The sequence below is a fragment of the Parasteatoda tepidariorum genome, chromosome 4 (genome assembly GCF_982258835.1).
Source record: "Parasteatoda tepidariorum strain Cologne lab strain chromosome 4, Ptep-v5.0, whole genome shotgun sequence".
Lineage (NCBI taxonomy): Eukaryota > Metazoa > Arthropoda > Arachnida > Araneae > Theridiidae > Parasteatoda > Parasteatoda tepidariorum.
In genome coordinates, this window is record NC_141758.1 from 116,417,413 (window position 1) to 116,445,216 (window position 27,804).

General features: G+C 27.7%; 1 protein-coding gene across 8 annotated transcripts in view; it reads left to right on the forward strand.

The window, feature by feature from the left end:
• LOC147812596 (pre-mRNA 3' end processing protein WDR33-like) overlaps positions 1–21,395 on the forward strand; it is a 612,260-nt gene extending 590,865 nt beyond the window's left edge. The window contains exons 1-8 of one of the 8 annotated variants that reach the window (XM_087162465.1): positions 4,374–4,466; positions 6,376–6,737; positions 7,761–7,829; positions 7,903–8,007; positions 9,929–10,017; positions 10,795–10,896; positions 13,153–13,235; positions 20,201–21,395. In XM_087162465.1, the coding sequence (XP_087018591.1) occupies positions 7,800–7,829; positions 7,903–8,007; positions 9,929–9,991 (198 nt within the window). In that variant the 5' untranslated portion in view covers positions 4,374–4,466; positions 6,376–6,737; positions 7,761–7,799 and the 3' untranslated portion in view covers positions 9,992–10,017; positions 10,795–10,896; positions 13,153–13,235; positions 20,201–21,395. Of the gene's footprint in view, positions 1–4,373; positions 4,730–6,216; positions 6,738–7,760; positions 7,830–7,902; positions 8,008–9,928; positions 10,018–10,794; positions 10,897–11,881; positions 12,135–13,152; positions 13,236–20,200 lie in introns of those variants that run through there. The other 7 variants (XM_087162460.1, XM_087162462.1, XM_087162464.1 and 4 more) reach the window with 7 other exon arrangements.
• Positions 21,396–27,804: the final 6,409 nt, after the last annotated feature.

The window sequence follows — 27,804 nt, forward strand, 5'->3', positions numbered from 1 at the left end:
TATATAAGAAACCAGAAATTCAAACGGGAGTTTTGAATTGATTGATTGATTGAGATATTTATCCATTAGCTGGGTACCTTCATCAAAATGGTTACAAGTTTTTCAGCATTAAGAAGGACAGTTACAACTAATCTGATTTATCTTAAACTAATTAAAAATAAACTTTAAACAGTTAAGTCTTTTGAAAGTTTAAGGAAGCTGTTTAAATTAAGATGGACTAACCAAATAAAAGGTGGACACAAGAATTCAATTTTTTCAAAAGAATAATCTATTGCTGAAGTCTTAATGAAGTTTGGCTATTTTGTTTCTCATCCAGTTAACAAATTAATACAGAAAATATATTAAAATAATGTTCTATAAACATTCAAATATATACAGCTTCGTGGGCAGTTACTGTTTAACTTGAATCTGGTATTTTCTCTGCTAAGCCAAAATCCCCAACAACTACAGTCATCTCATCTTCATTCATTTTGATGAGGACATTCTGTAGAACAAAGTATCACTACTTACAAATCATATACAATAATAATAAAAGTTAAAACTTTCAAATTTTCTTTATAAATGAAATGTATATTAAAATAAAAATAATAACACATTTTTATATCTCATATATTGCAAATGCACAGCAAATTAGAACATTATAGTAACTTATGAAGATAAGAGATTTCAAATGTTTAAAGTAAAAAAATTTGAGTTAAAGTTGCATTCATAACGATATGTCAAATTAAAGCCATAATTTGCAATGAAAGAAATAATGTATAATTCTTTATAATATATATATATATAATGTATAATTCTTTATAATGTATGTATAATTCGGTATAATTCTTTAACTTTCAGAAAAAGAGAACTTTAGTGAAAGAAAAATTCTGCCTTAGCCTAAAACCTTTGCGCCAGGAACAGTTTAAGCTCAATTCATCTTAGACACTTCAATGCAAGTGGGACACCAGTGTCCCTTTCATATATATATTCTAATTACAAACACATATATTTTGGTATTTTTCAATTATAAAAATCAGTAATAGTTACGAAAACAAATTGTTAGAAGATTATCACAATTATATTTACACTAAAATATAAAATCCAAAGAAAGTAGTTTGAATTTCTTTTTAATCATATTAAAATTGATCAATTATTGATTTTGTAAATTAAAGAAATTTCAATGATAAATAACTTCCTTTTAAATATAAATAACTGCAATTAAGTGCAAATTTGAAAAATTATTGTTTGGAAGTGAGCAGTAATTGGAAGATTTAATCTTTAACACATGAAAAGACATAGCTGTATATCATAACCATAAATTATTAAAGTGCAAAATATAATATTTTTCACTCATTTTGACCTAAATTAATATTAAATAATAAAAAATATGTTTAATAAAAATTGTGTGTCAAAGAGTTAAATGTCATAGTAGTTCAATTAAGATTTACAAGTATTAAAAATTCAAATCTACTAAAAAAATATTGTTTAAGCATTTTAGGTCTAATTAATTTTTTAAAAAAACTTTAAGGGGGAAAAAAAGGGGGGGGGGAAGAAAACATCGTGCTGGGGCACGATGTTAAGCATGGTTCAAAGTTAAACTAAAAAACTATTTTAGGTAAATTTAAAATTTTTATTTTGTTTAATTTATAACACTTAAAAAATAACTGATTATAATTTAATAATTTTACAGCCAACATGTTCTCATAACCAGTAGGTAAAATTATAGAAAAAAAGATAAACTCTAAAAAAAAAATTTCAGTTATTATCCTTACAATACACATACAGTTCTCCATAATTATGAGATGTAAAAATAGTTTTAATAGCTGGTAATTTCTTACCAGTGCACACACTAAAATACAAGTAAATAAAATAAAATACTAATCAAACAAATCTGATGCCAGCAACACAACAATAAACACAGAATGAAAAGAAAGATGAGGTCAAATCATAACAGATGTTTCATACCTTTGAAGTAAGATCTCTGCGAAAAACACCACATGAATGCAAGTAAGCTATATCTAATGGCAGTTTAATTCTTGTCTCCCATGACAATTGAATATGCTTGTTCTGAAAAAGCTGTTCCAAGCTTCCACCATTAATGTACTAGAAAAAATTTACAATATGAATCACCAAATAATTTAAAATAAAATTAAATACAAGCTTTGCAAAATCTTTTGATAATAAGATAAATATATCAATATTTATAAAAAATCAAATCATAAAAATATTTAATACTATCATAAACTAAACTATTTTTTCCTAGAAGATAGTTTGGTATTTTCTTAAATATAGAAAAAAGTTTTAAAAAAAAAATAAATATATCTAAAGAAATGTTTTTGGCACTAATATATGTAAAACCATAGAAGCATTTACTTGAAAAGATCCTTGGTGATGCCCTTGAAACAAAAAAATTTCACCAAGCAACAAAGGGATAAATCCAATGAACAGTAAAAATATAATAGTAATTTATTTCTTTTTAGTTAATCTCAAAAATTTAAAACCATGAGACAAAAATTTTATCATTATGAAGATATCACTCTTGGTAATGAATGATGTGAATAATTAAGAAAAAATATACTTTTCAATAAAGATAATTCATTGTTACTAAAATATTAAAAAAAAAAAAAAAAAAACATATGATGAAATTAGGTGAACTTTTTTCTTGGTATTTCATTCATAAATTACATAAAGTGTTATAAAAAAAAAACAGAAAGAGTCTTACAATTTTCTTTTTAAGTTACAGTTCAGATTGAGATTATTTTGTATTTCTCCTATACTTAAATTGAATATAAAAGTTACAACTAGAAAAGTAACATAACTGATTTTCTAAAGAACATAATAAAAAACTTTTTCAACTTATTGAAGATATTGGCATAGGTTCCACACTTTATATTTGCGACTGTTAAAATTAACTCTAATAGTAAAGTGGAGTATTTGTATTAGTATTTATTGACTAAAAGTGTCAAATATTACTCAAACTTACAGTAAAGTAATGCTTGACACTTAAAATAATTTTATAACAAATTATGAAACTTTAAAGATATTACATAGTTATGTCTTTTTAGAAAAAACTAAGCACCTCAAACAAACAAACCTTTTCCCATCTTTTAAAGCTAACTAATTTGTATCTGATAAAAATAAAGCCAAACTTAAACAATATCATAATTTTTCTTTCATTTAAATAGTTCCATCATCATAATTGGTAAATTTATTTTTACTCATAATTATATCAGTAGGGATTATTCTTATAAACACTAAATGTTATTCATTGATTCTGATTTCACGATACCAAAACCAGTGGCTTTTCCGCACCAAGAAAATGAAAATAGCTAAAATTAAAAACGCTGGGCAAAAATCATGTATATTTTAACATTTTGAAGTCAATAGAGGTAACCCCTAAAAACGACCAATAAACATTTTCCCAGTGGCAAAATTGCAGCGACGTGTCGAACTGGTAGCAGAATGTTACAGAACCTTCCTTTTGAAAAGTAAAAAGTTTCCTTTTCTACAAGCATTTATACTTAAAATTTTGAATCATTTCAAATCACTTTACGACAATTGTAACGTAAATCCATGTAATATTTCAATTTTATTTTCATAAATAGTAGTAAGACATGCATGCAGGGCCTTTGGAAATGGCCCCGTCACTACGTCATTTATAATAAAATATACCAATAAGCATATATATATATACAGGTGGTTATCAAAATAATGGAAACACCCTAGGTTTTGAAGGCTTGAGAATTCTGTTCTGCCGTAAATGTTCTCTTTATGAAGGTATCTCCTAACTGTAATTGTTGACACTGGAAAATCCAGATGCTGATTGATCTCTGCGGTCACTTTGGCTGCAATTGTTTTCTTTTTAGACATTACGATCCGCTTCAATACCCGTCGGTCTCTTTCACTCAGTTTCTCTTTCCGTCCACTATTTTGCTGTGCTGAGCTTGTTTTTCCACGCTATGTGTATGCTGTCAGGACTTTAGACACCGTACCTCTAGAAAGGCCTAAAAGCTGGGATGTTTCGGTCACTGTTGCTCCAACTAGTCGGGCTCCTACAGTTTGGCCTCCCTGAAAATCTGTGAGGTCTGACATTTTACGCTTCTGACAAAAAATCAAAACGTAGACAACTCTGCTAAAGCACTCTTATACCACCTAATATATGTACATTTTATATTTAAAATAAACTGAAAGCTAAGATTATATTTTAATGCTTTTGAAGCGAATTCTTAAATGACCCTTTTATTCACAAGTGTTTCCATTATTTTGATAATCACCTGTATATAAATACATATATATATAATTAAGCTCCCTTACATTGAGCTGAAGTTCGGTTTTATTTAGAACACTTGTGGGGAAGAAATATTTTCAGCTTGTAGCTTACTTATATGCGAAGGCTGTTTTATTCTTTTGAAATTCAAATATTATAGAGAGTCAGATAAAAACACGAGAAAAAGTGCTTTGTATGGGAGTAAACAAATACTTGTGTACGAAAAGCTAATTTTACAGTTCCTTCTTTTTTATAAGCTACTACGAAGTTTTTTTAATGGCTTTAGTCCCCTAGAAAGTAGTATTTAGACCAGCTTCTCGGGACAGATTCCGCAGAAAAATTGCTCCTATCGTTATGAGCTCACGCTTGATTTGAAAAGATTTCTAATATGCAAGTGCAAATTTTTTTTTAATAATATAATACATTCGAGTTGAACTGTAAGAAATTGTATTGGCAGTTACAGTAGTAACTCTATTTAATGTATAAAAATATAGTTTTTATTTAGTATATAATGTTGTTATTATAGCATTCCTCTTTCTAAACTGAAAGATGTTCTTTTAAATTCTTATTATAATTATAAAAATATACATAATTGCAATTTTGAATTTTAGGAAATTCTAATTAATAATTATCTTGACAATGTAAAACATTTAGTTTGTTCGAATTGATAGAATACATCGAATTTTTTTGTCACTTCTAGCTAACTTATTTTTGCACTTTTAATATTAAATATGTTTTTAGTATTATTTTTGATTTAATACATTTAATTTTCGAAATTATACAATTCCGTTAAGGAATATTTACTCTGAGGAATTAATCTTTCTTTATGATATATTACAAGGCTTCATTTTCCACCCTCTGTTATAGAACCAATAAATCTCTTGATCATTTTATAATGACTAATATAATCAAAAAAAGAGTTCTTTGTCAGAAACTAGTTATTTTATCACGATCATGTAAAGTCTTTGAAAATTATTTTACATTTTGTCAATGTATATCATGCTTAAAAATATTTTTTGAGTGCTTTAAAAGTACTTAAAAGGTGAAATTTTTTTGTTGAAAAATTTGGCTATGCGCCTTGTAGTAGTGATACTTGTACTTAAATTGAAACTTGTTGAATGATAAAAACTTGTTGAATTAATTTTTTCAATGTTTTAGACAAATTTCTTTATTTACTCTTTTTTTTTCTTTTGATATACATAAGAAAAATTGCAAATCTTAATTTCTGCACTTAATTTTACAATTCAATTTCAATGAAATCATTAAAAATGGAATGCAGATTAGTTTCATATGTTAACTTTTACAATCTGAATGACATTTTTTAACAATCTAGAAATTTAAAAAAAAAACAAAAAAAAACCACCCGGTTTTGCAAAAATTTCCCGGTAATTCTTTGGCAAGCCCTGTTAATTATAACAATTATATCAATGCTTACATTATACATAATAATGTTTTTGACATAAAATTGTTTTTTAATATTTTTTGATTTTTTTTGGGAAGGTATATTCGATGATAAACAATCATACTATTTTTTAAGTCCTTAATTTTTTCAAAGAGAAAGTCCTCAAAAGTGCTTAAATTTTGCTTTGCTTAAAGAAGAGTGGGAACCCTGTATTAATTTTAGTTTTTTAGATAAAGTATTAAAAAAGAAGAATATCTGTAATTTTATCACGATCATGTAAAGTCTTTGAAAATTATTTTCATAACCCTACATAACCCCTGTTGACTTCTATGATAAAAGGAATGATTTTAAATTTAATATAAATAAACTAATTACATGGAATTCTAATGTGTCTAAAAAATTTTATTTAAATATCATTTTCAATCAAATAGATGGAATTAAAGGGATTTTTAGCATTGTTTATTTATCCAAAAAATAAATGGACGAACTCCTTCAAAAATTTGATTAAAAACAATTGATATTCTAATAATGAAATTAAGTTCGATAAAAAATCATTGAGTAATTGTGTGTTATAATTATTAATAAGTTTATTTACACAATTTTTTTTTTTTTTGTTATTTAAAATTTACATTTTTACCATTTGCAAATCTGTTGCTATAAATCTTTTAATATTCAATTAAGGATTTTTTAAACTAATGTTATTTTTTTCTTCATTGTTGCTTAGGTACATGATGTCCACGAATGGCTGCAATTGATTACCTTTTCTAGTCATTTATGGGTGGTGCAATCGAATTACAGGACCCAGTTCATGACATGAAAAAGCAGTCCACATCATCATGGAGCCACCATTAAGAGTGCCTTCTTGACAATTTGTGTCCTTGACTTGCAAGGCTCTGTTAAAACAAAAGGGAAACTTGTTTTTTTTTTGGGGGGGGGATGAATGTCAAGGGTTGCTGGTAGAAACATTAAATTTGTTTATATGCCAGAAAGAACAAAAACTCAGAATGAAATATTTAAAGTTATGGATGAGATAAAAATATTTTTGATGAAAGTTATTATGAACTAATTGATGGGAAATATAGACAGGTACCTAATTATGTGACTCGGTGATCCAATATTTATATAGTATATATATAACCTTAAAATTGGAATAAGATAATGATGACTTATATTTACTGGCATATATGCACTGGTTCTTAAAGTAAAAATATTTTTTGAAGAAAATTTGTAATTTTTAAGACATTTAATCTCAAATTTATGTCAGTATAAGTTGTATTAAATTAGAAGTTTGTTATAATTTAATATTGCCTAATTTATAGATTATTAGAGTTCTGTTACATTTTCTTGTTACTTCCATATTCCGATGGTTGTTGGTTTTGCACAATCTGACCTACAGTTTTCTTTTCCTTTTTTTTAGATAAAATATTTTCTAAATTTTGCAGAATTTATTTGCTAGGATTTTCTTTTTCTTAATACTTATTATTACCAGATCACACACATAAGATTTGCCATGAGCAATAAATCAGGAAAAGATATAAAGAATCTTGAATTAGATCCTGAAAATTAAAAAAGACACATATGTCTGTCTGCTAGTTAGTTATCCAGAGTTGTTAACTTTGTGTTTCTAAAAAAATTCTTTTTTATTACAACCCTGTAACTGAGCTTTTTTTACAACTTATATCTTTATTAAATATTTCAGGGAAATTTACTTAATTTCTGATAGATTACTGTCAAAGATTTCATTTTAAAATAAACTTAATTTGCATTGACTCTTCAATTTTCAAATTTATCTAATTTAATCTCTTGAAATCTTTATTTAATTTGTGTGAAATTTTTCTTCCAAGCATGATGACCTTCTAAATAATGTTTATAAAACACGCGATTTAGGTATACACAGAGCTGTTGATATAGAATAAAATTCTCATTTTGCAATGTTTATAAATTTTTCTTTTAAAAGATATTTGGAAAGGAAAAATTTCTTTATTAAAATAAATAACATTGTTATTTAAAAAAAAACAAAAAATTAGAAGGGAACCTTTAATTTTTAAAAAAAATGTTTACATCCATTTTTTTTTAAAATGAATACTTTATTATGTATATCTTTTTAAGGCTCGAGTATGGCAGAGAGACTACAGAGATCGAAGAGTAATGCAACCTGATGCGGCATATTATACAGAGGTATTTATTCCTTCAAACTATCGTTTATAACTTTTTTTCTATTTTTTGTTGCTGAATTATTTCTACTTCTCAGATGACACCACCACTGAGTATGCCTGACAACCCAATAAATGCAGTCACCACAAAATTTATGCGTGCATCAACTAACAAAATGAGATGTCCTATATTTTGTGTGGCAGTAAGTTATTTGCAATAAACTTTTGATATTGTAAGCATAGTTTTAAGGAGGAAATATGTAATTTTATCAGGAATGCTACTCTACATTTCTGTTCTCACAATTTAGAGTATGAAATTTCAGAAATCAAAATTGAGTACAAAATATCTGGTTACAGAAAAGTCTGTGTGTTTTCTACTTTTTAAATTACATATTGTCTAAAAACATTTTCTCACTATGTGAAATTAAAGTTTATATTTCTGATTTATTTGATTTTTTTTAGCTTTATTTGATTTTTGTGACAAGTTTCTTGAGTTAATTTTTTTTTAAAGTTTCTTTATTTAAATCTTTTAAAACATTTCTTTATTTGATTCTTTTAAAAAGTTTCTTTTTATGATTTTCGTATAACTTTCTTCTGCATTTATTACAGAGATCACTCAGTATACGTAGTTTTAATGTATGTTCGAGGAGGGTTATCTCCTTCTAACATATATTCTAAACGTTTAAATTATAAAAAATTAATAATGAAAACTTTTTCATATTTACCCCCTTCTTACCGTTCAATTTTTCATTAATCAAGTAATGTATATATAACTTTGGTGGGGGTTTTGTCCCCCAAAACTACGCCACTGATATCACTCAAAGAAAATTTAGTCAGACTAAATTTATTTTGAATGATAATTTATATGTAAATTTAGTTGTTATTCATCTTTTATTGCGCATATTTTGAGCTAATGATTTCATACATTCATCAGTCTTAATACACTCATCATGATAATACATTTATCAGTCTTAACTAATTTTTCTGACTAAATGTTTTAATGAGAGAAGCAAATTGCAAATATTTTGTCATTTTCATGGAAACTTGCATGATGTTTATAGTAATTGATTAGAAATGAATGTAACTAATAACAGATTATAATTAAATGTTTATCAACTATTTGTAATCAAGTAATAAAATATTATCACAATTTCTCATTACAGGCAGTAATCATTGCTTATAATCATAACAAAAAGTGGTTACAGATAATCACAATTACAAGTAATCAAAATCTATAATTGCAAGTAATCAGCACTTCATGTTATCATAATTTGAGTTTAGGAGAAATCATAACTCTCAGTAATTATAAACTTATTATAACCAATTATCTTTAATACAAGTAATTATAAAATACAATAATTTCAGTAATGCAATCCTAATTTCACGTAGGTTTAATTACATTTTAATTAGGATTGTTGGTAATTGATTACTTTTCTACACAATGCATATATTGCATATTAAAATGAATGCTATTGTTAGGCATATTAAATAGATACTTTTAAGGATATATGTTCAAACATAGTTATGTAAATACATTATACACACTAATACCTATGCATATTATTGTATGTACATAAATGGGCAATTCTATGGTGACTTGTGTTACATTTTGATATGTTTTCTTAATTTTTAAATTTTTTCATTGATAAATTACATGGGAAGAACATTGAGGATTATGTGTTATTTTTATTTTGAAATGCTCCTCCTTCCATATGCATTAATGGGAAGGTTTTTTGAGATTTAATCTAGAGAAAGTTTTAAACTAACAGGAAGCATGTTAAAAAAAAAATTATGAAATGACCTATAGAAAATGGCAAATAAAAAGAAAAGCCCTTGTGACTGATGTTACAAATACAAAATATATTAAAATTTATCTAAAGTTTTTTTTTAATCAATATTATAAAATATTTAAAAACTGCAATTTTTGATTTTATATCTAAAACAGTTGATAGAAAAAAATAAATTTGTTAATGGAGGGAGGCTATTCTAAGTATACAATATGTAAATACATAGAGATACCTTGCACGGCATAGGTAAATGTACATTGTGTGTGTAGGTATATTGTGAAATCACTTACTTTATAATTAATTACGCGCTTGTAATAAAGAATATCCTAAATTTTAGTGGACACCTGAAGGTAGAAGACTGGTGCATCTAGTGGTGAATTTACTTTATGAAATGGATTAACTTTTAATTTTGAAGCTATTTTACAGGTAAAATAATAGTTGTTCTCTAATTTTTTCTGATATATCTCTCTTATCCATTTCTTATGAATTAAAATTTAGTTTATCATAAAATTTATATTCACGTATGTTGCTTTTTATTCCTACATGAAATCAATGTTCATTATTGATATTTCACTTTTTTATTAATATTTTCAACTCCCTCTTTCTCTTTGTCAGAAATTGTCACACTTCACTACCATTCTTTGTCACACTTCACTACCATTCTTTGTCATACTACTACACAATCACCTCGTATATTACTTAAAGATAAACTGTTAAGTCAAGGGAACCCAAGTTAAAGCTCTCTGTTAAAGAATAACATTTATGCATTTTATAAAATATTTAATAATTTTTATCTAAATGCAGGACTAAAAAGCAAAATTTTTTCATGGAGTACTTGCATACCTTTTTTTTTTATAAAATGAATAATTTTTTAAATTAAAAATTAAATAAAAAGAATAAAATTATAAATTAAAAACAATTTAAGACGATTTTACAATGCTCCATAGTTTTTTTAATTTTTTTTTAATTTTTACAGTATCTTTATGAGCTGTATTTGTATAAACCAGTGATACAAAACTTTTAAGGGGAAATTGTTTGTGCATTGCTCAGGGAAACACGCAATTTATAAGTGCGTAAAAGAGAAGATAAACTGTATATTATTTTTAAACTTTTAATTCCTACTTCACAATTAGTTTATATTGTGATCATTTGTAATATTAATTAATTTTTTTATAAATTCTAAAATATGTAAATTTTTTACAGTGCCTTTGATGACCACTTATATTAATTGAGGTTCTCATTAATTGAAGAATTGAAACAATTCCAAACATTTAATCATTCAGTACTTAGGAACAGTTAATTTAGGTAACTTTATGCGTTCCTGTTCAACAGTTTGAATGTCACTCTGATTGGGACTATTTAGAGAAATATTAGTTTCCTGAAAGGAATTATTTGAATCAAGTTCTTTGTTTAAATTCTTAATGATGTTCTAAATTTTGTTCTAGTTATTTTTTTCTTTGTACTCTTCTATACATTTAAATTCTCTTCAGTGGCATCGATTTTGATTAAGCCCTCAATCTGAGTAATTCTTCGAGATCTTCCACACTTATGACCGGTTTAAGAATGTCACTTTCGATTTTTGCAATTATCTTTGTCACCGAAGCTCTAGCGATGATTTGTCTACTACTGAGAATATTTTACATCTGCACTGTGGGCTGTGCGAGCCTGGTGTGTAATTCGTAATCATCAGCTACCCCTGGGATTCGAACCCGATCCACCTCATGAAGATTCGAGCGTTCTATCTCCTGAGCCTCAGTGGCTGTTTAAAATAATTTTATTTTTTTAAAAATTATACCTTTTATTTATTTTTCTTTATAACTTTTAATGGTCTTATATCAGGTGGGCATGATTCAGATAATCTAATATCCATATTCATTGATGAATGATTTTGTGAGAGAAAATAATAAATGTTTCTAATCTGTTAATATGTCAACTATACTGAAGATTTGTTTTCATTTTGGAATTGTTTCGAACTAATTTTATTTCAGTTGATAACTTCTCACTGCTTAAACTTATAATTTAAATTTAAGCAGTACTGTGCTTTTCTTCGAAATTAAACCGCAATATATTATTCAATTTTTAAAGTGTTTCAAATAATTTAACAGTCCAAACAACTTAAATTTGTGTAATTAAGATTACTGCTATAGTTGATATTATTATGGAACTCAATATTATGAATTTAATACAATATACTGTTTAATGTTTTAATAAAATTGATATTATTATACCATTTTATATTACCCCCGTTATAAATCAATGTTCTTAAATTTCTCCTGTTGTCCAAATATAGTTGATTCTTGTTGTTGTCGGCCATTGAGACAGAGCTGGTGCAATTGTTCTTGTTTTCCATCTTTGGCCAATAATTCTGCCACATCTGCTTATAGGGCAAACCCATTCATTTGCTTACAGAATTTTGACCTGAACCACAGAATCTCTAATTCAGTACCCCAGGGGTATTGATTTGTTATGGAGAACTTTCTGACCTGACAGGTTTAGCATGCACCAGTCATCATTTACTACACTCGCTGGCTGGACTCACAAATGTGAGAATTTAAATGTTTTATTCTGAAAACCTTAGTTATTTATAGAGTTATAAATATTTGTACTTTATATTTGCCATTTACACCACAGTCATAAAATATTTCATTTCCATATAGTTAAGGTAAAACAGTAGATTAAATATGTGGGAGCATTTTGCAAGATATTCTCCATTTCAGGCTTCTTTTTTACCCTCTGAAATCAAGCTGAAAAATCTATCGATCATTTTATAATGGCTCATATAATCAAGAAAAGAGTTCTTTATCAGAAACTAGTTATTTTATCATGATCATGTAAAGTCTTTGAAAATTATTTGCATTTTGTTAATGTATATAGTGCTTAAGAAAAATTTTTGATTTCTTAAAAAGCATTTAAAAGGTGTTTGCTTTTTGTTGAAATATTTGATGAAACTTATGTCTTGTGAGTAGCATAATTTGTTTGTATGACATCTTTAAAATCAACTTTTTTTAGTTTCCACTGAAGGAAGCAATATGAGTTATAAAATGTGCCCCATCGTCGTAACATTTTTTTTATTTAAAAATTCTCTAATTAAAAATGGATTGTTATGTGTTTCAATTTTACTTAATTTTTATTCAATAGTCTGATAATACATTTTTGAAGCGACAGATTTAAAATATTTTACTTGAACAAATAAAAATGTGTTTCTTCTAGCTTGAAATAAAATTGTATTTGCATATGCATATGTTTATAAAATTTCAGTATGCTCCAATTTCCTATTTTTCTGGCTTGATTTGCAACAAGATGAGGAAATCCCTAGCTACTATAAAATTTCCTTTCTATGTTGTAAACAAAAATGCACATAATCTTCTTATAATTGCTTCTCTAATGCTTGCAACTATATAACTTTAAAAAAAAAAAAAAAAAAAAAAAAATATTTGCTTAAGCAGTTAAAAAGTAAAAATATTACATTTGCTCATATATGAAATTGTTGCATTATAGTACACTAAAAATTTATATATTTTATTCTATGTGCATTTTAAATGTTTTATATTATTATTTTAGATAATTTGGATGTTCTGTCACTTTTTTGTTGTTTACAAAAACTTCGATTACACATGGTTCAGAACCTGAGGATACTTTATTAGGTATGAATGTTAATTCTTTTTATTTGTTATTTTATTTGAACTGATTAAATTAATGATACTTTAATAGTAAATTCATTAAACCAGTGCTAAAATTAACTAGGTGTTATGTTACAAAGTGCGGAATATATTGTTTCATCCAATTAATTTTTGGATCCCATGTAAATTTTGTAATGGAATGTCGAAAAATCCATAAGGAATTTATTAAATATATATGCACATAAATTTTTTAATATTAGGTTATTTGGGGTTAATATTTTTAACTGTTTAATCTGTTCAAAATGAAAATGTTGGTGTTCATGTTTTTGTTTTACTTATGTAAAAACATATTTTTACAGAATTTATATTATCATGTTTCATATTAGCTTAAATAAATGAGGCTTATCTGAAGTAATTTGTAACTGATTTTTGGCACCCAAAAAATTGAGAAGCCAGTTCTAAATATATGCTTGATTCTTTGTTTTGGTTGCTAAATATATTTTTTCTTTTATTTTATCTTAACCTTCCGAAGGTTTTATTAATAATAAAAAAGAGTAGACGTTAGGAAAATACCCACTAATCTATGAAGTGATATTTATTCTGTAAAAATTATTTACTACATTTAAAAAAAATATTTTATAATATTTTAAAAGTTAAATTATAATAGTATTGTAATTATCAAAAACTACAATTTTTGCGATCAAAACAATTGTAATGAAAAATATTTTTAAATATGATTTTAAAGGCAGGCTAGATTGAATTTACTTCTTTTTTCCTTACTGCATTTTTTAAGGTTTTAAGAATACATTTAATGCAGGGTAATATGAGCAAAAAATCTTAACTTTTAATTTCATTTTGGATTTGTTTTGTATGGGCCAGAAAAAATCCTTTTTTTTTCTTATTAAGAACAATTCCGTTTTTATTTTATCTGCTTATGAATAAAAAGTATTTAATGTTTTGAGTATTTTTTTAAACTAAATCCTATCAGAATTATACAAGTTAAGCATTGCATTTCTTGTTCAAACATTAGCTTATTTAATGTTTATTTATTTATTTTTCTTGCCATGTATTATAAATATGTTTGTAACAGGTATAAATAATTGGATCATTTCTTAACAATGAACACAAAATCTTTTTTATCATTCTGGAAATTGCGCAGTTTTTGCATTATGTTTCATATTACCCTCATTATTCTTTGATTTCATTTTAAATATCCTATTCTATTTAAATTGGACCTACTTTTTTATGAAAAATCTTTTATTTTATTTCTTATTAACAGAAAATTAATGAACCCAATTAGTTCTCATTCAAAGTTTTTGGTACTTCATTAGATGTTTTATTTTGAAATTTAAACAAACTAAAATGAAATTTTTGCAATTGATATTTAGTATAAATTTATATTGCAAATGAATGTAGCCTTCTCCCGAACCAAGTGCCGATAATTGAATTATGAACACAAGCTTTAGGTGTGTATTTTGCACTTGCATTTGTGAACAATAACAGTGTAATTATTTATCACTTTTTTTTTTATGATTTCATTTGAAATTTAAAATCTAGCCATCATCGTAAATAACAGGAGTAATCTGCTTACGCATTATAATGCGTCAATTGTGGCCAAGGTTGTAGAGGAGATGTGAATATTAAGTAATCATGATGCATTACTTAGACATGTAATTCTCAAATGCAGAAAAATGAAGGAAATGAGCGTGCTAGTAGATTTATGTCGACAGAATTACAAACAGATTTTAAATGTATATGCAGTTTTAAATATATATATACCCGTCAATGACGATTTCTCAATTTTAGCCTCTTTTCAGCTTGGTTCTATTTAATCTTCTATATTAATAATGTTAAAAAATCACAGTATTTAGAGGTCCTCTAATATTGTTGCCTTGAAATACCATGTTTCAACAACTTACCAAATCATCTTTCAACAAAAAAGAATAAGTATTTTAGAATTGTTGGAAAATTCTTTGTGTATTCTCTCTTTATTAAAAAATCATAAAAACTCTTTTGAGTGTTCATTATGTTTTGTTTTGCTGCATGAAAACTTGAAATTACTAAGATACTTAGAAAAGTGCTCAGGAATTGTGATGAAATAAAAAAAATTATCATTAAAAAATTAATTGTTAAGCTTGTTGGAAAAAATACCATTGTTCGCAGACTGCAGGGATACCACTACAGAGTCAAAATTTGGCATGTTAAAAGGTTTCCACGTGTTTGTTTATAATCTTAACAAGGAGATTTTTTTTTTAAAATTTCAATTTGTTCACGAATTTTTCAATTTTGAAAGCTTTTTGTGTGAATTTTTTCTACCTTTTTTTTTATTTTCATTGCTTTTGCATTACATTTTGCTTTTTCTGCTCAAAAAGTATTTGACTTAGAAACTTGAAATCAAGAAAGCGTGTAGAAATGTGTACAAGGAAAAAAAGTATGATTCTATTGTTATTTCGAGAATTTACTACAATTTCAGCAACTGTTAAACTTGTAGTAAAAAAAAGATAACTGCTGAAATGCAACTACAGATTTGAAATTTAACCCAAGTTTAAATTCTAAGAAAATATTTCTACTTTTACAAGCATCGTGTGCATATTCTTAATGATATTAAATATTTTTTTTTGTAAATAAATTATTGATCAATTTATGATTCATAATCAATTAATTATTCTTAACATTAATTAATAGATTATTAAGTAATAAAAATTAATTTCTGGCAATTTTTGAAATAAAATATTATAAATTTAAGAATTGTTTAAGTTTACTTAATGTGTAACACATTAAAATTGATACATAACTAAATTGTGTTATTTAAAGTATGTCAAATGAAATTATTAAAAATGTGAGTGATTTTGTTTCTATTATTCGTCTGAGATGAATATTCTATGTTGAGCAGTATAGGCTAAATACCAAATATTTGTATGTAGCATCTCTAATTTAGTAGCAGCCATTGTTGAGCAGAATCTTGTATCTATTTGCAATTTGAAAACTTCTTAAAAAAGGCTTTAAGCAATTTTTTCAATAACAAGACCCTATTTGCACAAATTCTCAAAAGTAGGACTCTGGTTGAAAGAGTATGGCTTACCGCTAGTTTTATATTCACAAATTATGTGTAGTTTTTTCACAATTTTACAAAAACAGGACCTTTTACAATATGTCTGGACAGACCCCTGATAACCTTTCTCTATTTGAATTGATATAAATTTTGTAAATGAGTAAAATTACTTTTTATTTATCTGTTCTGATTGAGTCACACATACTGTGTTCTTGTGGCTAAACTTTTTTTTTTAAAGTCCAAAGGATTATTTCATGTAATATAACTCATGATTGTAAAGGGTGCACCATTTTTTATTCTCATAGACTGCACCAAAAATTCTTCTAAGTATCCCTCTCTCTCAAAAAAGAAGTATAAGCGCCCAGACCTAGTTCATGCTATTAAGGCTAATCATTTAATGACTGGAACACCTTTTTAGATCTGTTTACCGAAACTCTGCAAAAAAGTAACCATTTTCAAACCGGAAGGTACAAGAAAAAAAGTCGTCCACCAACTGGGTGGCTGGACGCAGTTGAGAAGGACCTAAAGATAATAGGAATAACTAACTGGAAGTCTGTGGCACAGAATTGATCAAGATGGCAAAAACTTATTGGGACTCCCTTGGCCTGTCATAGGCTGTAGTGCACAGAAAGAAAAAAGGTTTATTTTACAAATTCCAGTGATCATCCGTTTCGTTATGTTAGCAAATGTTCTTGCATGAAGCTAAAATGATTGTTTATTTAGAAACCAAAATGTTCCACGTGTTTATGCAAAATATTGGCATTTAAGAAGAAGTAAACAATGATGAACGAGAATCGTTTGGGGGGATTGGTGAGCAAAGCGAGCAGGGGTCCAAGCCTTCCAGTAAGATGAGAGTAAACAAACAAAAATAACAAAATGTAATTAAATTTGTTTGCATTTTCATGGGAATTTCAATTATAATGGCAATTTTTATATCTCCGATATAATGATATCTTCTAATTTATGATGTTTTTGTCCAATTTGACAGCGTCATCATATCAAGGTCCAACTGTATGTATAAAATATTTTTCCGAATACATTATGGAGGTAAGTTATAATAAATCTGAGTATCAAATTACATCATTGCTTTGTTGCCAGTGTCTTGATTATTCAAGTTCTAAATTTCTTTGTTTTTTCCATCATTAGTGAGAATAGTTATGAATGTGCATATTAATAGATGAATAAAAAGTTTGAGATTTGGCATTCGAAATAGGGAACCCACTTCTAGTGTAAGGAAATTTGGATGTAATGTTTCCTAAGAATCAATATTTTCTGAAGTCTATGGAAATCTACTGGGAAACAATAATACTATATTATTTGTTTTCTTATCATGATGCTTTAATATGTGTTAATTTTAGGTGTTGCTAGCCTCTCCCTGTTCATCTTGGTGTGTAGCGTTTTTAAAAAGTGTTTAAAGGTGCCTATTTTCGATTTTCGTTATTTAAAAGCCTTTTAAGGTTCTTTTTCCATAGGGTGTTTTAAAAAGTACTTAATTTTTCCTTTTGGAAAAGGAGATTTGTTTCTTTACCCTGTCGGTTTTTTCCTCGTATTATGCAAAACGTGGTTTTCTTATACCTACTTTTCACATTGTTCTGTACAACGTTTTCGCAATTCATTCAACCACAACCCATTTTAACAATTAACTACAATCCAACTGTCAGTTTGAAGAAATACTTGTGAGTCCGTTTAGCGTCTACTGAGCTGAGTTTAGTGAGATTATTGCGTTCAGTATCATATTCCAATATATCATCTTTTCCAAACTGACAGGTAATATTTAAAAGAAAAATTAAATAAATGTAAAGAAATTTTAATGATAAGTAAAATTTTATATCTTTAGAAATATATATATATGTTACAATTTTTGTTTAATTATACATACTTTTACATAAAATTTTCTTTAAAATGGACTAATATTTTCAAATATAATAATGTGCATAATATTTCTATTCAGGAATATATCTCAATATGATAGATTGAAAAGTAACAAAATTCATGCCAATTTAGTTTCAGAATTGCCTATCAACATAAGTACCTGAACATTGTGATTTTTCAACAAAACTTTTAAAAAGTTTTAATAAATACAAAATGTATCACCTTTCTATAGATCCTAGAAATTTTACTTTTTTGTCTAATCTATTAAGATTTAATAGACAAATTGAAATTGTAAAAATTTGATTTGTTGAAGTGTGGAACTATCCACAAATAATTCTACCAAGTGATTAAAGTATCTTATACATTCTAACTACTTTTTTATTTCAGAATTTTTAGGACTTTTAAATATTATAAAGAAGAAAACTTGAATTCAATAACCACAGAATTTTTAAAATTGAGGAATTGAATTCAAATTTATATTTTTGGAAATGACATTTAGTTGCATTTAAAATTAGTAATACTTCAATCAAAAATATTAAAATCTTATTAAAAAAAATAATTAATTTACAATTTTAAACTAAATTTTAAATTTTTTTAATGGGCTCATATTATGAAATTATTTCATTTGGGAGTTAAATAACTAATCTAATTTTGAAATTAATAAAAGAAAAAAATATTTTATTTAACATATGCTTCTTTTAAATTGCATTTTTTATTAAATTTTAATCTGTGATTTGGGAATCGTGTCTTTGAAGTTTTTTATGCTACTATGCAAAAAGCTTTTTTTTTTTTTTTTTTTCATAACTATTGTGGCAGGGTTCCCACTCAAATTTCAGAAATAAAATCCCCATACTTTGTCAGGAAAATTTTTCAAATTTCCAGAATATATTTTTTTAATATGAGGCAAGATCTCATCAAATATATAATTTTTTATACAATAAATTACAAATTACTTTTTGATCAAAAATATATCACATATTATTTTTGTAAAAAATGACATTTCAGTAGATGGTTTACCATGTAGATTTTAAAATACACAAGTATATAAATTATAGATAGAAGCAATATTTTAAGCACAAAATCTGAAAAAAATTAAGTAGCATGGTAACAAAGTAACATAGTTCATCAATAAATCTATTATTAAAGAAAAAAGTAATCTTACATCTGATTAAAAGCCAAACTTAATTTATGCAGAAAGATTAAAAATATAGTATTAGAACTGAAAATATTGTTAGATTGAAGAAAAAATTTAAAACAAATTTTTGAACAAAAAGTAGTTTTTACAAATTAATGATATAATTTTAGTTTTAATCCAAAAAAGTTTAACCATGTTGCAGTAAAGCTTTTACAACCTATTAACTTTGTGAAGCTTATTCAACTCATTGGCTAATTATCATTATTTTCAAGAATCGTTCCAGGTGTTGGCCAAAACTTGAAAAAACTTTACACAGACCTGAGAAATAATCAATTTTAAAATTGATGATAACAATTAGTAACCAATGAGGCTCCAATGTCTAACATATATTTTTATTATTCTGTGTAAAAATTTTGCTATTATTAAATTTTGTTAAAAATATTAATTTGTGAAAAATATTTTTGTTAAACAATTTCCTGTTTCAAATTAGTTAAAAATACTTAGTTTTTAAAAATTAAGCTTGCTTTTTAAGCTTTTTGTTATTTTCTAATCATAAATTGGCTGCTTGATGGCAGACTAAATAATTTTAATATATTACTTCATAAAAAAAAATTTCTTTCCAATTTCTGTCCAAAATAATGCTTCTGTCTGAAATTCATCTAATTGTCTACACTAAAAATCCACATGTTAAGCTTATTTGAATTTTATTTTTTACAAAATTTGATATTTTGCAAATTTTCTATCAAGAAATAAGTTTTATTGCCAATTGAACAAAAATATATTTTATTTCTGACAAAATATTGCCTTTTATAACAAAAGTGTAATTCGGAATTTAATTTAAATTTTAATGAAAATTGTGGAAAAGTCAGGAGATTTTATTACTAAGTTTGAGTGGAAAATTACCATAATTCTTATTATATTCATTTTTAGCTTGTGCAGATGCCAATAGACTAGATACCATTCCAAACCAGTAAATTAAACTTTCTTCTTTAACACTTAATTTTATGACTGATGAAACAAGGAAAATACGTTCATCATGTTAAATATTTTCAAAATGATAAGTAGTTTTTCATTGCATTCCTGCCAACATTGGAGAAATAAAATAACAGTGATTTTACATAGTGTCCCAATTTTGGGTTTACAACTACTCGTGTTCAGCTCTGTCGCCTTGTAATTTTGAAACTAATCCAGAAGACAAGGGAACTCCTGGATCAAGTATTGGGAGAAATTTGCTTCAAGGAGAGCTTCTTGGTGGAACCAACCTGCATTTAATTTAATGTGGAGGAAAACCACGAAAACCTCCCACGGTTAGACAGATGACAAGGGGACATAATTATACAATATTAAATAATTATACAATGATAACTCGTTATGTATATAATTTTACAACATACAAAAATTAGGGTTGTATACTGAGAGCAATTAAAATAATTATTTTAATAATTGTTCTCACCCAGTACATTATCTTACAAGTGATGTATTATATCCTAAGCTTACAATATCAGTCTTGTGAAATTGAGGAATGGTTCCTTCAATGGTATGAACTTTACTGTTTTACCGTAAAAACACAGGTTGAGAATTGTACTCAAACTGTAAAGGTAAAGAGTTCATGAACAAGGTTAGTACCCAAATCCTAAAACAAAAAATAAGCACCTTTTAAAAACTTTTTAAGTACTCAAAAAATATTTTCAAGCACTATATACATTAACAAAATGCAAAATAATTTTTATGGACTTTACTTGATCATGATAAAATAACCAGTTTTTGAAAAAGAACTCTTTGATAAAGAGAATTTTCGGTTCGATATCAGGGGATGGAAAATGAAGTCTGAATTTGAGAATATCTTGAAAAATGGAGCAGAGTTTTATAATTTTTTTGAAGGAAGGCTGCAAGACGTTCCGAATTCGTAAAATACTTTTTATATTGAAGTTTTAGCAAGCTAAACTCCATTAAAAAAGTATGTTCACCATCCTGTAAATATATGAGTTCATTGTTTTATCTGTAAATTTTTTAATTTGATCTGTAGTGTTGACATTTAATGTTAAAAACATATATATTTTTGAATACTTTGTTTTAATTATACTTGCGTTTTTTGTATTAATAGACATGTAAATATTTTTTTAATAAAATTGTTTTTTGAAAATAGTTAAGCTTATTTTTTGATTTGTTGCATACAAAACTTCCAAAAAATTACTGAATTGAAATTAATAAAAATGAAATTGGTAATGCTTAATACTCTGAGCCAGGGGTCCTCAACCTTTTTGAACCTAAGAGCAAAAACCAAAATATCGATCGAATGGCGGGCACCATTTATTTTTTTAAGATTAATTTGTAGTTGTTAGATATAGGTAATAATACACACTACATGTAATGCGCAAAAGATTTAATTTTAAAAATAAATTTAATTTATGAATAATTAATATTGTGTAAAATAAATGATCACTAAATAACTTGCAAAGCAATATATAAAAATTACTTATAAAATATATAAAATACAGTCAATGTGATCTTTGGCATTGCATTTCACTGACCAGCACTTCAGAATCGGGAGAATATGACGAAATTCCTGCTTGCAAGCAATCGGCAAGGTGTTCATCTGTAAGTCATGATCCATATTTTGATTTTATGATATTCATTGTCAAAAGTAATGATTCGCACAAGTATATGTGGAACTAAAAAACGACTTTTTTTTATATGCTGCTCTTTTTAAGAGTGGAAATTTATTTCTGTATTCCAGAATTTCCCGTTTTTCAGATTCAGATATAATAGTTTTGAGGCTAATGTGATTCTGGAGATCCAGAATTTCTATCTCCTTACTTGAAGAAATTCTGAAATGTATGTTGCTATTTCGGTTACGTTTATTTGGATTTACAAAAAAAGGTGCCTATAAGCTCCTTATGATATTGAATTGTTGAATTCGCTTTTCAAATTGATCTTGAAGTAATTGGAGGTTGATGACAAATGTTGATCAGTCAATTTCATTGTTGTCTATAATTTTTTTCATGTTTGAAAAATTCACAAGAGCCCCGACTTAGCCTAATTGGGAACCCCTTTGCTTTATTACTTCAGTAAAGAAGAACCGAACTTTATGGAGGTATTTAAATTTTTCTCCTCACTATAGGTAACAAACTACTATACTACTTTTTTTTTTACAAAAAAAGTAGCACTCTACACTTCAAACTACGAATAAATGTGGTGACTACAGTAGTTTCACAACTTGTAGTGCTCTAATTCCGACCACTGAGTTCAAAGAGTTTAAACTATGATTGCAACCTATTAAGAAAGTTCATATATTAATTGCACTTTGCATTCAGGAGCAGTGTTAGAACCTGTTTCGCTACTAAAAATTTAACGAGTGCAAGTAATTATAATTATAATTGTGTCTTAAAGTCACGAATATGATTTTAATTTGTGTCTGGTATTGAAAAGCCGATCTATGTTTGGGTTTACGTCTATCTATGCTCTATTCCTAGTTTTTTTTAAATTTCGAACTCAGCCTAGAAGACAAAGAAAGTTCTAGATAGAGAATTGGGATAAACTAGAAAATTTTTTTGATAGAATTTTATATGGAGAGGAAAACCATGAGAATCTCTAACGGAGCCTTAATGGCAAAGGAATTCTAACCTTTGATCATTTGATTTAATTATAATTGTAAATGATAATGATATTCGTTTTATTTATAATTATTTATTCTGATCGTATCTTATACTAACCAGAAATCCGGTTGGCCTATACTCGTGCAAATCCAGAAGCCCCTTTAAAGACGGGAAAAAAAATATCCATTTTTGGGTTATTTATTAAGACTAAAAAAATCGGTACTTTTTTTTACTCCCTCTACTATATGGAATTAGCAATTAATATTCCAAAATATTAAGTGAAGAGACCGGGATAGCCTGTTTGGTAGGGCACTGGGCCCATGTCCAAGAGGTCGTGGGTTCGATCCCTGCCGGCCGAAGACTCCCCGTGTAGTAAATGGTGACTGGTTCATGGTGACTGATTTAGTAAATGGTGACTGGTGCACACTAAATCTGCCGAGTCACAAACTCCTCCATGTCCCCATAACAAATCATATCTCTGGGGGTACTGATCCAAGGGTTTCCTTGTCTTCGGGATTGGGTTCAAAATTACAAGACTACGGAGCTGAACATTAGTAGTCGTAAACCCAAAAATTGGGTCGGCTGTTCAACGACGGTTATAATATAAAATAAAATATTAAGTTAATACTTTTCAAAGAAGGACAAAATTACAGTATTCATGAAAAGAAACTATTATAAGTTTTGTTATTTGCACTTTTATTATATAAACAAAGTAATCGTTTCTTTCTTTGAGGTGTGAGGTATTAAAAAGAGCAGAACGGTAAAGGAAAGAGCATGATAAAAAGTAAAAAAAATAATAATAATAATAACAATTTGCCTCCAAAGACGTGTGATATAAATTAAACGAGGAATTGAGTATAGTAAATTCAAAAATATTGTGATTCATTTTAAGAACTTTTAATACGAACTCGTAAACGTAAACTTTTTTTTTTCCACTCGATATTTTTTTTTTAAACTATCAGACTTTGTTTATCATCGAAAGCAAACCACAAACCCCTTTGAGAACCTCGTTTTCATTTTAAAGATTGAAAATTAGCTGAATATAAAATGCTTTATTTTAATTAAGTAATTTAAAAACAATTCTTACACTTATCAATGAAGCTCGTTAAATTTAAGATAATTTGAGAAGAAAATACTTCTTAATAATTATTTATTATTTTCTATTATTTATGGCAAAATTTAAATTACAAAATAAATTATTTTAAATAGCAAAATTAGAATAAAATCTACGGAGTAGTTCATAAGAAATCAAATTTTAAGCATGGGAGGAATTTTGTCTTCGTAGAGGACTTTTTGATGGAGCTCACACGAATTTGCGTCACACGGAAAGGAAGATCTCGTGAACCTCCCACGATTAGCCTGACGGCAAGGGGACTCTAACCCATGATCCGTCGACCACTGAGGATATTTCATGTCAGCACTGTGGTCGGTGCAAGCCGGATGCGGAATTCGTATCGATTGGGATTAACGTTTTGCGGCATTTTCAGAAAATAAGCAAAGACAGCGGTTGCTTTAGATAGGCTAAACTTGACCTAACAGTGACGAGTAACTGCTGAAAACTCATCAGCTATGAAAATAGTATATTATTCGCAAAAAAGGCATCATTTCATATGACCCTACGAAAAACAGCCAAATGTAAACCTAAGAAACCAATGCCTAAAACCGAAACTGAGAACAGGATACTTTAAATGTAGGTTACGCAGTCATATTTCCATCATCAAGGAAGATTGGTTTGAACTATTTGGAAAAGCGCCTTTAACCGTTCCCTCTGCGGATCCAGAGAGAATTTCGGTCGCCGAGAGTGATGTCCTCCTCTCCTAAATTGATAGATTCCATTTATCTTCAAAATTGAAATTATCAACCATATGCTTTTTAAAAATAAAATTATGAATTGAATAATAAATATAATTTTTTTTAAAAAAGATACTTCCGATTTTAATGAAACTACAGAAGTCTTCTTGTTGTTGTCTCTAATGCCACTTGCCAGTATCCAAACCTGCTGGAATTCAAGCGAACTTAAGGCAGAAGGTGCGTTTCTTGTTTTCCCGTAGCGGCATCTATAATCAAGAATACATCAGTCACACACACGCGTCACAGCCTGTTAATAGGGAGGAACCATTCATCCACAGATCGTTATTTTTACCTGAACCAGAGAAAGACCCATCTCCAATTCAGTACCACAAGAGTTATTGATTTGCTAGGGGAACATGAAGCTTTGTAATTTTGAGTCCAATCTAGAAGACAAGAGAACTCCTGGATCAAGTAGTGTGAGAAATTTGCTTCGTAGAAGATTTTTTTATGGAACTAAGCCGCATTTCAGCTGCATGGAGAGGAAAACTTCCCACGGTTAGCCTGACGATAAGGGGACTCTAACCTGTGATCCGTCTTCCATTGAGGATATTTCACGTCAGCACTGTGGTTGGTGCAAGCCGGATGCGGAATTCATTACCAGCAGTCATCGCCGTGATTCAAACCCGTGTTCACCTCATTAGAAGGCGAACGCCCTGAGCCATCACGGCTCGACTTAAACAATTAACACTCAATATACTGCAGTACTGACAATAGCACCATCTGTTGAGGAATGAGAGAAATACTTTTACCATCAGTGGATATTTTGTCACCATTTTTTTGAAATTATTTCAACAGATACAGAGAAATTTGAGAAAAAATACGTAAACAGGAGATGGTCGTAAAATGCAGGAATCTTCGTTAAAAAACAAGAAACTAGGCAGGTATGGATACGTACTCCATTAATTGTAATTCTATTAAAAACCCATTCGAGCGCGAATTAGAAGAAATTAAAAACCATAGGGAGGTTTATAAAATTCTATACTCTCCTAAAAAGAGTACTCCAATCTAGAAACGCAAAAGTATAAGGCGTTCTGAACTTAAAAGGCTATGATACCTTTTCCGGCCAGAGATTTTTCTAAATTATTCTCACTCTCAGCAAATGTCATCCTCGCAGGAGATGCCAAACACACCTTTTGGAACAATAATTCTAACAATGTGTATCGCAAAAATCTGTTAAACAGGCCCAAAAGCACCGGCAACAGGATTGCCAAACACATATTCGAAAAACATATGCATATGATAAGAAATACGTAAAAAATATTTTATTCTGTCCTTGTTACTCTCTATATATAGATAGCACAGGTGTCGCTAAGATCGATGATGGTGTAAAATACGATATGAGGACGGAAAGAAATTTCTGTATGGCTTACATTTAATGTAGAGTATTGTCTACTTTGGTTATAGGCATTCCTCTCCATTGCATTCAAATTATTATTAATAGCCGGTTATAAGGGGATAATTTGGTGGACACTTTAATAATTTTTTATAATGCTCTGTATATGCCTGAATTGACGGATGCTAACACAGGTGGGCATTGGAGAAAAAAAATTCGTTCCAAAGTTAGAAAAAAAAAGCATTTTTTTTCTCTATTTCTAATTTCAGACGTGGCCAAACTCAATATTGACCCTTTAATTAAGTTTCAAAAGAAAATGAAGTTATTTTTTTGAAAATAACTTCAAAATTGAAGAAAAAAAATTTATTTTTTAAAATTACCAATTTTAGGAGACTATTTTAGCAGCTAATGTTCAAATTTCAGGAGGAGCGAAATATGTTCTTCATTCCCTCACTTAATTTTCAGACTGTTCCCTCTGCCCCACCCCTTGGGTTATCACTTCATGAAGTGTTGGTCATAACAGACAAGTATAAACCGAACAATAAAGCCTTTATTCTCCGAATAATAATGATGCCCAGCGCATGCATTAAGGCAGTGGTTCACAAACTGGAGGCGATTTCTATCCTCAATAGGGCAATGAGTATTAAAAAGGAAATAAATTAAAATAAGGATAAAAAGTAAGCGAAAATAGAAATAGAAAATTTATGCGAAACCAATCATTCAGATGAAGAATTATGAATTATATAAAATAAATTAAAATGTCTGAACTTACTCGCATATTTTGGGTTAAAAGAAGATATGTCAGCCAGATTCTCTCAGAACAAAGAATTTTCTTGAATGCATAAAGAATTCATTGTTAAAACAAATAATAGAGTTTTCAAATGTTAATTATGAACGCATTCAATTAAAATAAATATATCTATTACTTTTTAAAAAAATTAATATATGGTAATAGGAAGAATTAGGAATAATATAATATAGAATTAAGAATAAATATAATAGAGAGGGAAGAAAGATGGCAGTCAACATTTAGAGGGAGGGTGGCGATAAAACTAAAAATGTAGGCGCTATTTGGCTAAAGTTTCTCGTTCAGGAAATACCTTTATCAGGAAGAAGTTTTTATCAAAAGTTAATTATTTTTATTACTTAAAAATTTGAGCAAAAGGGGTCAAATATTTTCCAAAATATCAAATTTTAGAAAAATTCGTATTTTTAAAATTAGAAGAATTATTCGATGAATTTCGTTCAAAAAGATTCCAACCTTTAGACTGCCCTCCTGACCAATATATTCGGACCATAATTCCTAGATTGAAGCTACTCCCTATATTTAAACGATATTAATCCGAATGCGAAAAAGTGGAATGTTTATTCTGAGAAAATACGTTTTCTTGTCTAAATTCGTAACTTAAGAAAATTGCTAAGAGTCTATTAATATTATAAGAAAGCACTTGTTTTCGGCTTTTCATCATGGAAACCGCGGTTTTTTAAAGGGTATATGGAGCCCAATAAAAATTCCAAAGATAAATTTAAAAATAAAAATACATATAGAATAAACAAAAACTTTTTTGATAAAAAGATTGGCATTATATTGAAGACTGAATTACTATATATTTTTATTAAACGCTGCAGATGCCATAAATGATATAAAATCATAAGAAAACATATTTTCCCTAGAGCTGCGTTTCCCAATTTTTTCCGGCTACAGAACTTTTAAGTGATTGATGTGGCGGAACACCGATTTAAAAAACAAAAAA